This window comes from Hesperophylax consimilis, chromosome 10 (genome assembly GCF_061612785.1).
Source record: "Hesperophylax consimilis isolate HC1 chromosome 10, BYU_Hcon_1.0, whole genome shotgun sequence".
NCBI classification, from domain to species: Eukaryota; Metazoa; Arthropoda; class Insecta; order Trichoptera; family Limnephilidae; genus Hesperophylax; species Hesperophylax consimilis.
In genome coordinates, this window is record NC_142845.1 from 6,770,086 (window position 1) to 6,785,607 (window position 15,522).

Here is a 15,522-nt window from a genome sequence, read left to right on the forward strand (position 1 = left end):
CGCTGTTTTCCAAAAATGCATATTTGTCCAACAGATGGCGCTGTTTTCAAAAAAGCATGTTTTTACCTGTCACAGGTGACATCTATATAATATGAGTAAATAAAAACACACGTATTTGAATGCAACGTTATGTCAAGATTTTAAACAAACGAACAATATCATTTTTTATTAGATAGATAGATAATATTGGCTAACATAAACTTTTTACAAAAATTATTTAGCTTAGTTAATTTTACTTACTGTTCCGAGTGATCCAAACACGCGGTTTTTAGATAAGTCCTCGTCTGGCCACAAACATATTGGTTGAATCAGAAGACCGTACCTTACTTCAGATCTCATGCGGATCATTGCTATGTCATTCCTCAACAGGATAGGGTCATAATATTTATTGATGTATATAACTGATACCTAAAAGTGATAAATAGAAATGTTCAAACAAAAAAGTGCAAACCATACTTAAAATATATTTTTCAATGTGTAATTCAAATATGTGTTAGAGTTTTAATGTGAACCTGAATTATAAGCCCTTTCTTCCACAGGGATACACAAGTATCCGATACTCATGTCGCAAACAAATTTAGTGCACAGTCCATTCACTTTGCTATTATCACAAGTCCAATCATTGTTGAAAATGTCATCTTCCAAAATGTCATCAACTTGCGCCTGTATACGTTTCTCCGCGATTTATTGTGGTAGTTGCCAAGTTACTTGAATCGTCGAGTATCGGATACTTGCGTATCCTCTGTCTATTCTAAAGACCTAAATATATACATACCCTTCTTTCCTGTAAATCTGGATTTTCACCATTTAAATTATACTTTCCAAGTTGAACAAGCAATTGATTGCTGGGTACTAAAGTTGTTGATCTGGCTATTGTTACACAATGAGCAGCTAAAATAATATGAACACAAAGTTTTACAAAGAACTAGTCCCGACAAAAAGTAATTTAATACATAATATATTCTTCTCGCAGTAGCATTTTGCACCGAAAATAAGTCTTGTGCGTGTAAATAAGCGATGAAGAGGAAAACAGAATGTTTTGTTCTACCTGTTACAATGGCGGTAGTGGACACAAGGGTCCCACCACACTGGTATTGCCACTTGGTTCCAACACGACGGTTCAGGGCGACATGCCACGGCCAGTCTCCCGGCTTGGTTGCCACACCACCAAACACCAGTTCCGCGTGTGGCAACTGTCTCCTGCCGCAGAAGGCATTGAAGTTTGTGGGATTGGTTAAAGTGCTCGCGGCTATGTCTGCTACACCTTCGAGGAAAGGTTCCCACTGTGAAACATATGTTTGATGAGCGCATACCAAAATTAATAAAATATATAACTTACATAAATGCAAACAAAAAATGCATTATGTTGGTTGTTTTCTGATATTCGTATTGCGCTTCCACTTTCTTTAGTCCTTTCGTCAGCTCATCTGAATCCAAAATCAGAATAAGGGATTTATTATTTATAATTAAGTAGTAAAGAGTTATTTTACTGAATACATACCTTTCTAGGATTTTCGCAGACCGATATTGAATTGATTGTAAGGGATTTTACATTTGGAAATGGCCTTCCCTGGGGAGCTAGCACCTCAAATTGCAATCTGTCTGGAACACTTCTGTTGTTTGGAGTAATTGTAAATTCCAAATTTTGTTTATCAACTTTCCAATCCTGTCCATTTTTTTGATCCTAAAAGCATTAATTTTTATCAAAAAACATTCGGTTAGGATTTGTGCCAAAATGAAATGATTATTAAAGCTCTTAATATTATGTTATTACATGGAATTTTTCTCTTCGTATGGTGATATGGTCGAGGGTTAAGGCTAAGTGGTTTATTTAATCCAAAGGTCGCGGGTTCAAATCCCGGCGTGCGCAAGTAAATTTTAACTAAAGATTTTGTGTTATTTCACAATTCATTCACTTAAATAATATATAGTATAGGTACTATAAAATAATAGTGGAAGATACTCTCAGTATACTCTCAGTAACCACCATATATTATAGAAATGTTGCTTGAAATGGCTTTAGCAATGTTTGGTGACCAGATCTGAATAGCCAGGTACTCCCCCACCTTCCTCCTTCCTCTCCCCACTATCTTCAGCCTCACAACATACCCCAATCGGGGATGGCATAATCTCACTGGCTCAGACATTTGGGACACTTGTGCAGTATTCACACTAAGAAAAGGAGAATTGGTGTAGGTTAGGTTATGGCATCGGGAATCCCCTTATTCAACACAGATTTGTTTCCCGAGAACTGGTGAAGTGGACGTCCTTCTACAATATCGACGGTCCCGAAGAACAATGTCGGATATGCAAATTTGTAATTTTGGAGTAGAGCAGTTTGAAGTTTGGTTTCTGCATTTTTACGGTTTTGGGATCATAGTGTTGTTGATATTTTGCATTAACTTTATTTATTAAATTTGAGAAATTTATTGTCAAAAACAGTAAAAATACAGAAACGAAACGTTTTGTACATCTGACATTGTTCTTCGTGACCGTCGATATGTTCAGTAGTATGTATGTGTACATATTTACACAAATCATAAAGCTTAGGGCCCATTATCGCATCATGAAAACTATGAATCTATTTTGCTTGTACAAGGTCACCTCAAAACTAAGAGGTGCATAAATATGTTTTTATTTATTTAACATTTGGAGTCATAATTCATGTAAAATAATTTTATTTATTAATAAACTATAAAAAATCACCTCAATAGGTTTCATTTTATAACTAACAGTAGACAATATATTATAACAACTTATAATCATGTATTTGTTCATATAAAATGACCATGAAATTGATGAATTTGATATTATGGTATCAAATCGCTCAAAGGTCCGTTGTGGCATAAAGGCATTCCCAGAAACTTTCACTGACCACAAGAGCAACTTTTGCTTTTCTTGATAAAGGAGGCACGATCCGATGCACAGCGTAGTCGGTGAACAACTGAGCAATGATTGAGGAAAGATCCGAGGTCGGGTGGGGGTTTGTTAGTGAACGCCGGCCAGAGACGACATTAAGGCGAAGGAAATGCTAAATCACTATTTAGATTAATCTTTGCTACGAATCGGTATACACTATGAATGCCAAAAAATATATTATGCATAAATTGAAGCTTTTTCTTTCTTTATTATTGATCGGAATTGGAATAAAATTATTGGTTGCGTTACAAAAAATATAAACGTAAACCACTGATAATTTTGTTTTTTCTTGAGGTAACTAAGAACTCATATAAGAAACACCTTTAAAAAAATACCGTTTTATGGCTAAGATTATTTTTTATAATTATTATTGACTAACTTTTTTTCATTCATATTTTTTTTTTTTTTTTTTTTTTATAATATTTAATTTTTATTTAATATTAAATTTACAATTACATGTTATTACATTACATTAAGATTATTTTCTTTTTATTACAGTACATCGTGATACACCTTTTTTTAGAGCAAATGCTCGTGTTAAAAAGGCGGAGAAACGCGTGTAAATAGTAATTTAACATATTTTTTCAGAGAGTGTAATGATAATGAAAAGAATTTTTATTTTTTAATATAACAAAATAAAAATTTTATATGTAACAAAATTTTATCAAATAGAAAAGAGAAAAGGATGTAAAAGAAAGAAAGAGATAAGAATAAGAAATAAGAGAAAAGGATTTCAATATAATAATAATTGAGAGATTATATTGTCTTTTTAAGTATAAACGATTTTAATATGCTATTGATATAGTGCTTTTATTGAGCTTTTGAATTTTTTATAATTCATTTACAATCTTAAGTTAAGAGGTAATTGGTTAAACCATTTGACACCAAAATATTTATAAAATTGTTGGGCTGTGGTGGTGTTACAGCGCGGGATAGTTATAGAGCCAAGAATACTTTGTCTATTGCTGTTCGAAAAAGTTATTAAGTTGTCAATGTTGAAACAATCTTTATGTATTTGAAAAAGAGTTATTTTTTTATAAATAATATGAAGTGAAGGGACTTTAAATTCTTGAAATAATCTAATTGTGGGGTAATCATACGGTTTTTTCAAAATTATTTTTACTAATATTCTTTGGATGATTTCTAAAGGTAAGAGAGAAGTTTTGAATGCTCCACCCCAACCAACAATTCCGTATTGTAATACTGATTGAATTAGTGAAAAATATATGGTTCTTAATAATTTAAAATTTAGTATGTTTCGTATTCTAAGAAAAATGTACAATAATTTTCTTAATCTTTCTACTATTGCATTGATTTGTAATTTCCACTTTATGTTACTATCTATAATTACACCTAGATATTTTACATTAGTTTTAACAGTAAGTACAGAGCAGTCAGGTTTACATAAATTTGAAATTCTATTACAATTACATGAGTGTATACTTATCTTTAAATTATCAGGGAATGAATTTTTATTAATGGTGAAAGGTATTATAAAAGTTTTTTCAGTATTAAGTGTTAACAAATTATTATCGAACCATTTTTTTAGTATGTTTATATCTAACTCTGCTGTTTTTTGGGTTTCATTCCAAGTTAATCCCTCAGTTAAAATTGCTGTGTCGTCAGCGTATGAAATAAGTTTAGACATAATTGAGAGATTAAAAATATCGTTGACATAAATGATGAAAAGAATTGGACCTAGAACAGTTCCCTGCGGGATGCCAAAATTTGTGGTCTGCGAATCACTCAGAGAGCCATTTAACTTTACAAATTGCTCTCTATTAAAAAGGTAATTTTCAATCCACGTTAAAGCATTGTTAGTTATACCAATTTTCGCTAGTTTCGAGATAAGATTAGAGTGTGATATACTATCAAATGCTTTTCTTAAGTCGACAAATGTTCCAATGCATTTTTTTTTATTATCTAAAGATTTATAAATTTCAGATGTTAAGTCAACGATAGCATCTTGAGTGCTCATATTTTCTCTAAAACCATATTGATGTGCATTTAAAATATTATTTTCTTTAACAAATTTAAATATTTGTTTTTTTACAATTTTTTCAAATATTTTGGCAATGTTTGAGGTGAGAGAAATTGGCCTATAGTTACTACTTAGATTGGGGTCCCCAGATTTAAAAATTGGGGAAATAATAGTTTTTTTGTAGGTAAAGGGAAAGTTGCCATTTTCAAAACTTGTATTTATGATGTGAGCCAATGGTTTACAGAGTGAGTCAGAATTTTTTTTAAGTATTTCTACAGAAATATTGTCAAAACCAGGGGAAGAATTACCTTTTAATTCATTAACAATTTGTTTAATTTCATCAACATTAGTTCGTTGAAATTGACTCAAGTTGTTACAATTATTGGATGGTGACGGTAGATCTTTATTATCAGTGTTATTTATTTTAAGTGCTAATTTTTCATTATTATCAGTGTTTTTTATTTTGAGTGCTAATTTTTCACCAACTGACCCAAAATAACTATTAAAAATATTTGCACATTTCGTTGGATCCGTGTTTACATCGTAAAGTTTGTTATCAATATCTGTGATTTTGTTTATGTTAGATTTTTTTGGTTTTTTATTGATAATTTCATTTATAGTTTGCCATATCTTTTTATTATTGTTGCCAGCAATATTGATTTTTTCTTTATAGAAATCTTCTTTGGTTTTCCGAATAATGTGGCATAGTTTATTTCTGAATTTTTTAAAGTATTCGTATAGTTTATAGTTTTCTGGAAACTTTTTATGTTCTTTATAAATTTTTTCTTTATGTCTAATTGAAATTATGATTCCTTGAGTGATCCATGGTTTTAATTTTTTAAATTTAGTTTTTGGAGAGTATTTTATAATGGAAGAGGAAGATTTGATGTGCTTTTTCAAGATTGCTTCAAAATTTAGTGAACATAAGTCGGTGTTATTAGAGGATAGAACAGTTTCCCAATTTTCAATATTAAGGTTTTGTTGTAATTTTTCGTAATTAATAATAGTTTTTGGGAAATTATTGCGGGAGTAATTATTCACATCTATTTTGTCAGTTTTAAAAGCTACAATACATGTGTGATGATCAGTAATGTTATTTTTCCAAATAATTGTTTTTATTTTTTCAGTTTCATTAGAATTACACCAGATATGATCTATGCATGATGGCCTTTGTCCATGAAATTCTCTCGTATATTTTTTTATACATGGTTTAAAATTTAGTTCCGTTAATGTGTTGATATATTCAGTTTTTTCATTATTTCTATTATTTTCAAATTCGTTAGATATATCAATATTAACATCGCCTACAACAAATGCATTTTGAGAACAATTAGTATTTATAATAGATTTCAGATTCTCGGTGAAATTACTAATGCTCGAGTTATGTGTTCTATATAATGCTATTATATCATAAAACGTGTGTTTTATAATAATTCGAATATGAAGACAATTTACAAGATCGATATGGATTTCATTAACGGAAATATTCTCATGAATAGATTTTACAAAAACAATGATTCCGCTGTTTTGATTTATTTTGTAAGTTGTGACAAAGTATTTGTAACCAGGTAAATTATAGGTACCTGAGTAGCCGCTAATTCTGGCTTCAGACAACACAATACAATCCGGTTTATGAGTGAGTTCATTTAATGCAAGTGTAAAATGATCAAAATTTTTCGAGACACTTCGAATATTTAGGTGAAGGATTGTTAATGCTTTTAGAGAATCTATTTCTAATAATGTGTTATTACATTCAACACTAGTTAGACAAATATTTTCCGAAATATTAAAAGATGAGTCTATCACTTCAAATAATGAGTCAGACATGGTAGTGTTTTAAGAGTATAGAAAAATAAATTTTTGATTTCGACATTATTGTATTGTTGAAATATAATTGTAGGAAAAAATGTATTTGAGGAGAAAAAGTGTTCGCCGAGTGAAACATTAGTTTCAGCAAGAAAATAAATATTAACAAAATTATTAGAATAAAAAAAACACAATGGTAACAAAAAAGAAATTGGTAACAAAATCTCTTATGAATCTCATGTATGAATTTATACATGAAATGTAATTTAATTCTGCTAACATATTTAAATAATTTAAGTGTCCGATAAATAGCAATGATATTAAATGAATAATTCATAAAATTTATCTCCAAGTTTAATATATTGACATTGTTCACCATTATTTCATTTACACTTGTGACAGCGTAAATATTTGATACAAATATGGCGACGCCGCAAATTCTGTTAGTTTTATATTTTGTTGTATAGTACGAGTAACCCGGTATATTATAATTAATTTCACTCGATGAATGCATTTCTGATAATATTATACAGTCAAGTCTATTTAATTGTTCAATAGTTATTAGAAATTCTTCGAAATTTTTTTCCAAAGATCTAACGTTCATGTGTATTATTATTAGGCTGGCTGTAGGTTTTATATCTATAAAATCGTTTGTATTATTTACCGTGTCAACAATCCTTACGTCTATTTTATATGAATTATCTATTGCGTTTATTATAAAGTCGTTCATTTTGAGGTAGTAATAAAAATTAACAATAATGTTGGCGCTGGGAATACACTTCACATTTGCAATTATAATATTACTTGTGTTGACTTTTATATTATCACTGCGTGTTAACACTTTGCGGGAGGGCTTTTCGCAATATTTTTTTGAAATATTGTGCAATTTATTTAGGTTTTCGTTAGACTTGTAATTAATGATATGCATCATTAGTCGTAATCGATGCGATCCCTCGCAATTTTCAGCATTTTGTTTCTATAGTTGCACCTAATACTGTTGGCTGCGTGGTCCGTGGTGTTTTTTTCTCCATATTTAGAATTTTGTCTGGTGCAGTTTACACATGCTGGTACTGTTTTTTCTCTTCCCGGACATTTTGAAAGGATGTGGTCGCCCATGCAGTGTGGGCAAATTGGAGGGCTGGTTCGGTGTAGGCATCTTTTAGCCGTATGCATGAACATACAGCAATGAAAACATTGAGTTAATGGATCGCAATCTTCAATTTTTACTCGTTGAAACTGTATATTTAGTTTACCGAGTGCAAGGAGACTTTTTCGCATTTTGCCACTGGTTTCCATGATGTAGCTAGTGAATTGGCGCTGCTTTTCGTTTATGTTTGTGTTTTTTATCTCCGTTATAAGTGTGATTTTGTTGTCTTCACTTTCCTTGTAAACATCTTCAATTCCTTCATTCTGGGTAATTATTCCGCAAACTATTTCGTCTTCAGTAAGATTGGATTTTAATCCTTTTATTATTATTTTTGGTCTTTTCTTTTGAATTTCATTTACCACCAAATCGGTATTCAGTTTTTTTATTTCGGCTTTTAAGGTATTTGCATATTCCTTTTTTGGGCATGATATTATTATTTTTTCTTCTTTTGTTTTTCTCAAACCATTTATTCCTATCTTTATGTTACTTAAATTTATTTCTTTTTTTATTATTTTTTCAATTTCTTCTGCTTTAGCATTATTTTTGGTCGACGAAATGATGATTGAGAATCTCTCTTCTTCTCGAGGAGTAACTTTGGTTGTTGATACTTTCTGAGCATATGATGGTGTTGTTGCGCTTTTCATTATTTTTTCAAAGTTTCCCACAAGCTGGTCGTTTTTTTCGATAAGTTTGTCTTGTAGTTGAATTATTTGCTGTTGCATTTTTAATATTTCAGATTTCACTTCATTGTCAAGATCGATAATAATTTTTTCGATGTTTGTTTTGGTTTTTGAGTCTTTAACGGTTTGTATTTTTTGAACTTCATTTTTTAGCGTACTCAACAACTCTTCTACCGTCATGAAAGTGTTACGTTGCGGTGTAACGAGAGCGCGAAGACAGTGTCGTGGGACGGGCTGCCGTTACGAGCGTAAGACACGAACTGATCTGATATAAAAATATTCAACAAATAAATAAAACTCACTTTGGCGCTTACGTCAAATTTAGCCAGACTCCACTGGTTAAGCAATTGTCGCCTCTATTCGTGGTGATATAAGACGCAAACATTCTAGCATCTGTACAGAAGTCCGCGGAACGTGGCACGGAACGGAAGTCGGTTGGTGACAGTTTTTTCGACAGTTTTTTCTTGTCGGCATTATTTTGGTTACGAGTTTAGAGTAATAATATACACTCTGGTTACGAGTATTATTAGTTCTCAAACGGTGAGGGAGTTTTGTTATTATATTGTTATTATTCATGGCCCAAATATTGTACTTTTTTATCTCAAAATACTTTTGAATGTATAGTTTTATTCATTATTTCACAAAATTAATGACTTACTTCTTACGGAAAAATGCTTTCCGTTTGCATTTATGTTGACTAATAATGCGTTTTTACAGGTCCATAATTTATTGAAGATGGGGAATAAAACAAAAAATGTCGTCTTACTTTGCGATATTTTCGTAAGAAAAATCGAATTCAGCGACACATGAATCGAAAAGATGCTGAGTATGGAGAGTTCTGCATAAAACCAGATATTCCTGAATTTATTTTCGAGGCGGAGAAAGAAATACTTTTGGATGAGTTGAGAGAAAAACAAAAAGATAGGAATAAAATAGAACGGGAAACAATTTTACAGAGTAACTGCAGTGAATGGATGGAGTTGCTACGTAAAATGATCACAGCATCTTCATTTGGAAAAGTTGTACGTAGAAGAGACAATATAAGCTGTGCAGCTCTTGTAAAATCGTTGCTGTACAAATTCAATATCTCTCATGTATCTTCAATAAGTCACGGAAGAAAATATGAGAAAGAAGCTTTACATCAGGCTAGCGTTGAACACGATATTGAAATTCAACCGTGTGGGCTATTTATTGACAAGGAATTTCCATTTCTAGGAGCTTCTCCGGACGGTCTTAGCGGCGATATGCTAGTAGAAGTAAAATGTCCTTTAACGTCCTTCAAACTTGGCTTAGAAAGAGCTATTCAAGAGAAGAAAGTTACTTTTTGTAGGACAAACAAAGATGGAAGTATGAGCATAAATACAAATCATGATTGGTATTTTCAGGTTCAAGGGCAACTTCGCATTACGGAAAAAAATGTCTGTTTATTTGTTGTATGGAGTGGACGGAAATATCCTTTAAAAACTGAATATATTTATAAAGACGACGATTTCTGGAAAATAAAAATGGAACCCAAATTGGTCCGATTTTATTTACATTGCTTACTTCCTGAAATTATTGATCCAAGAAAGAACAGGAATATGCCAATTAGGAATCCTCCTTTTATAGTCGATGCAATCAATGACAAACTAAAAAAAAAACACTCTCTCAACCTCCAACAAAGCGTAAATTAACATATTCAGAAAAAATACCAGATCCGTGTGATGTTGTAGAAATTACGCCTATAACGCAATCATCATCAATGGAGTTACAAAATGGCATAATTACAGACGATGTGTCATCAACAATTGTTCCTGATTTCAACTCTATTGATATTGAGAATGTTATATCATTTGAGAAATTTTAGGTTTATGAATATGCTATATAAATTCACAATATAAGTATTTTTTGTTTTTCCAATTTTTTTACATTATAATAAAAGCAGGTATAAGTACATTTTTTTTAAATGCATGTAAAGCTAATATGTTCTAATTAGTGGTAATAATACCTCCCTAGTTGAGAAATGATCGTGATTAGAGAGGGAGTACTATCACAAGTTGATATTAGATTATATATTTAGTAGTTGCTACAATTAAAATGCATGTAGAATTATATACTCATGCACTATTTTTAGAAAAAAGAACTTAAGAATTGTTCCTTGATAATTTCTAATACTGGATATTTGTTTGGTAATTTGATTGTTCTTCAAAAATTATTTGTAAATTGAATTTAAAAAATATATTAGCAACATAAATTTGATAAAAGTGAATTTTTTTTTTTTTTTAAATAATATATGTAAGTGACATTTCAATGTAACGTATTATTAACAAATATTTTATATGTTTTAATAATGCATACAAATAATAAAAATCAATAAAAAATATACAGTTATTAAAAAATAAAAAATATTAATTATTATACTAATCACTAATATCCCCACAGTTTGAGTCCATCCGGCAGCTATAGCTCTGCCGCTGTTGTCAAAATAAGATTGATAGTAATCGTCCACCAGTTAAAAAGGTATTAGTAGGTATACGGAAGCCTTGGCGAACGGGGAGGCCTGGTCGGGCGCTTCCTACGTATAGCAGGTACATAGTACGCGGCTACTGCAATTACTTGTCTCGTGCAGAAAAGTAACAAAAAATGTGCACATTTTATATTCTGTTGGAAGGGGTAGAAACCCAAATATGTTTGGCGTTTATATTCGCCTTAAAGAAGCAGGTTGAGAAGGACATTTTCAAAGATCGGTTGGAAAAACATTCAAAAAATATTTTCAGCTCATGATTAGTTTTATTAGCACATACTCGTAAATACCTACCCTAATAGGTGTAACAAAAATAAGTTAAATATTTACATAAGCACCCCACTTTAGGTAGGCACAGATTAAGGAAATTATACTTCGTTTCAAATTAATGAAATAAGAAACATGAAATCAAAAACAAAAAACAACTATTTATGTCGGGAGAAATGGTAAAAGATACATCACAATTCCATTTTTGATCAACCAAATTCACCATAAAAAACATTTTTTAGTATGTAATTACTTAATTAACCCAAACTAATAACCTGTTTTGTGAATACAAATAGTTGTATATTTTAGTAATTGTTGAAAGAAATTAAAATGCGGCAGTTAGGTAAATAATTACTAAAACTATTATTATTTACTTTTGGATTGATAAGGCCGTAGAATGGCTCGCAGACCTAGGTGTCCCCCTCTGACCCCCCCACCATACGAAAGAAGGAGATTGATAATACTTGTACCAACCATTTTAATAACTGCCTCGCTGTCCAGAACTAAATGGATCCTTGCTTCGCCATATTTTTTATAATCCTTCAGGTCGATCCTTCCAGTCCAATAATTTTCAATGGAGGGAGGTCTACCACTTTCTCTCTCCATAACAAGAATACCACTATTGCAAGGACTATATATAGTAAGAGCAGTTCCTATGAGAGTTCTACCACTCATAATTTGTACTTTCATATGAAGCAGGATATTGATTATTAAAAATATTGTAGTCTGTGAAGTCATCTGTAAGGAGCAAAGTGTAATATTACTTAAGTGAAATGAACCACTTGACTTACCTACTTAGAACTTAAAGTATGTATGGACATTTACAAATAAGGCTGTTTTTAATCAAGCGAACTAGTGTTTTTAGCTAATGATGTCACTAGTACACAATGGATATATTTTTAAAAATTTTACTCTTGATTGTGGGATGTATATTTACACAATCATAATGACCTGAATTGTTTATGTATTTTTTGTAAAACTTCAAGCCGAATGGATTTTATGCCGAATAAAGGTTCCCACAAACTCACACCGTGACATTTAAAACTGGCAGACGTATTCACGATTAAATATATATATTTTTTTAATATTTTATTATTTATTTTGGCTTTCCCGTAAGGGTGATCTTGGCCATAGGTATAAAGTTCAGATTTTCTCTTAAAATTAGTAACTTTTTTTAATTACTGTTACATCGAAGAAACAAACTTGTTTATAAAAAATGCAGTAAATGAGAATGGTGGTACGAGATTTTCAAATATTGACAAGTTATTCGTCACCCGGGAATAATTATCTTTCTTTTAAAAAAAATAATTAAAAAAAATAAAAATCACAAATCATTCAAATATTTATTATTATTATTAAAGAAAAAAATACCTTTAGTGTTGATTCTCAGAATGAATTCAATATCAATCGCAATGGTAAAATCATATGAACTGTTTTTCTATTTAATTATAAACACATTGACCGCGACGATATCTAATGAACAACTGAACTGGCTAGAAAAACTAACTTTATCTAAATTATATTCAGAAAAGAAGATACTAAAAATAGCGGTTTTTGCCAAGCCACTGCAGATATTAAATAGACAGGGCCGGAGCTATGGGGTAAAATCACAAAAAAAAATTAAAGAAAAAAATTAGAAACATATTAATATTCTTTCAACAACGTTTTGTATATTCACATTTCAAATTACGACCGAAACGATTTCTTTCTCGCGGTTTTGGCCTGTATGGTGTGACAATGTCACGTTAACATCTCCTCCGGCATCTAGCTCAGAATCATAGTTAAATATATTGCTGTTTTATACTTACCTCTTCAGCAGTATACTCTGCCTTCTCACCAATTCGGGTTGCTTGGGTGGGGACTAGGGAGGTGAATTTAATTATGAACATCTATTAATTATGAGTCTCGATTTTAATTAGGTTTGTCAAATCTTAGTACTAAATCTAAATTATACTTAGATCTACTTACATCTATAACTTAACTAGTTGTCATATGGTTCGGATCACTTCTTCACTATTCGCATTGTCATTGTTCACTGTAGCTACACTGTTGTCACTGAGTTGATTCTGTTCGATGGCCTTAGTAAGGCCGAAGTCCTAGGTGGCAGCCTCTGCAGTTCTGCAGCTCAGGCCCTCCCGGCCGCGTCTGATCACCGCACTTTCTTCGTCTCCCGCCCAACATTACGTCGCCGGGCGGAGGATAACACTTGAAAATCACTTTCTCTGACTTGACTGTAACTTCTTCATCCACCGCCCAGCATCACACCGCTGGGCGGGGAGCGCGTACTTCACCACCACTCCTGTCTCGGTGTCCTCTCTCTCCCGCCTCGATCTTGAATGTCTTTCTTTCTTGAACTCGTAGGACCTGTCGCCCTACCCCGCACTTCTCACTTCTTTCTTTACAACCCCCGTCTGTCAACACTTTCTTTGTATTTGGGCGCACACTGCGGGACATACTCAGTTTAACGTTCATATTTATTTGTGACGAAATTTGATTCGTCACAATACCCCCTTCGTTACAAAAGAAAATTATGGTTTCCTACAAACATAATTTTCTATTTCCCTTTTCCCATATGACAACCTTCTTATCTCTAAACATGGTATATCTAAAATTATAAAAAATTCAATATTCTAAATTTAACATTTCTTACCATTACTTATCCTCATCATTTTTTTTTCTTTTTCATCATATCTCATTTTCAACGACAATCTTTTTCGCTACACGCTCTTTCAAACCAACAACAAAACTCAAGTCAAAACATTTAGCCTATCAATATAAAATAACATGAAAACAATAAAAGTGACAATAAAACACATTAAAATCAACGATGAATACTAACACCTCGACTAACATAAACACTTTTTTTTTTAACCAAGCGATCTAATCCTCTCCAGACACTTGAGGATATAAACCTTTCAATTTTTTGTTTACAAATTTCTTCCCAAGCATGTGACCAAAAACTAATGACAAGATTTTAAATGACAACATGAAATGACAACATTATTAATGACAATATTATTAATGACAACATAAAATTTTCAAAGAATCAGGATAGGGAAGGAGTTGGGAATTCATACCTACCACTTCAGTTTAATCTCCCCTCAGTTCTGCTGGCATGTCTGAAGTATAATAGAATTCCATACTTACATACGCATAACTCCTTATCAATACACGTTGATCACTTAAACCTAAACCTTAGTTGTACTTTGCAAAAGAGGCCGTTACTAATCTTTATTCACTCCTCATTTACCTAAATCTATTAACGCCTACATCTTCGATAACAAAAACAAGAAATCTGGTGTACATACATAGTACATCTGAAATTAAATGAATGATAAAAAACTAAACAATATATGGTAACAGAGTTGTAGTGTATCTCCCGACGTGATACACAATGAAAATTGAGCGCCAGGTAGTTTCTATTACACGGAGAAACCACCAAAACCGGATACTCTGTCTCTCATTCAACCGCTTTTAAGATGCAACCTCAACATGTCACATTTTATCATCCCTGCTGGCCAATGCTTCAATGCATCATCCCATTTTATTTAAATTTTTCGCACTTTTACATATTTTACGGTCTTTTATCACGCGCGCAGAATTCTTTTCAGATATGGAGACGATTAGGTACACACATACTAATTTCAACGAACGCGCGTATTTGTTCCACTCAAATCATGGAACGTTCAGTGCTCGCTTTTGTTTTCGCATTTTCGCTTGTGGACGCACTTCTACCAATACCGGTCTTTTATCACGCATGCAGACTATTCAGATATGGAGACATTTAGGTACTCTCATAGTAATTTCGTCAAACATGCATATTTGTACCACTCAAATCGTGGAACGTTCAGTGCTCCTTTACATTTCCGTTCGCATTTCACATTTTTTAACTTGTGAACGCACCTCTACCAACACCGGTCTTTTATCACGCACGCAGATTACTTTTTAGATATGGAGACATTTAGGTACTCTCATACTAAGTTCATCAAACGTAAGTATTTGTACCTCACAAATCGTGTCGGTGGTAAGTGCTCCAATTCGTAACTATCGCAGTTCGTCATCACATTCGCACGCGCCCTTTTATTTTCTCATCTGCGCAGACTACTATCCGAAACATTGCGAGACTTTAGATACAAGATAATGTACGGTTTCGCCGAACGAAGATATTTGTTTTTCTCAAATCGCGTTAAGTGAATGCGCCTAACCCTTTCTCTCCCCT

The 15,522-nt window shown here is 32.2% G+C and overlaps 1 protein-coding gene across 1 annotated transcript; it reads right to left on the reverse strand.

Moving 5' to 3' along the window:
* Positions 1 to 222: 222 nt before the first annotated feature.
* Positions 223 to 12,803, reverse strand: LOC149420232 (CLIP domain-containing serine protease HP8-like). Its single transcript, XM_089636321.1, has 6 exons — positions 12,675 to 12,803; positions 11,778 to 12,041; positions 1,502 to 1,684; positions 1,049 to 1,283; positions 776 to 891; positions 223 to 408 (listed from the first exon to the last, which is right to left on the reverse strand). Exons 2-6 carry the CDS (start codon positions 12,039 to 12,041, stop codon positions 223 to 225), a joined length of 984 nt encoding a protein of 327 aa, XP_089492447.1. The 5' UTR covers positions 12,675 to 12,803.
* Positions 12,804 to 15,522: the final 2,719 nt, after the last annotated feature.

Coding starts and splice junctions, on each gene's coding strand:
- LOC149420232 (XM_089636321.1), bottom strand. CDS start 12,041: ATGACTTCACAGACTACAATATTTTTAATAATCAATATCCTGCTTCAT. Junction 1,685..11,777: donor GCGAGGCAGTTATTAAAATG/GTTGGTACAAGT, acceptor TAATGCTTTTAG/GATCAAAAAAATGGACAGGA. Junction 892..1,048: donor CACTACCGCCATTGTAACAG/GTAGAACAAAAC, acceptor ATATTATTTTAG/CTGCTCATTGTGTAACAATA.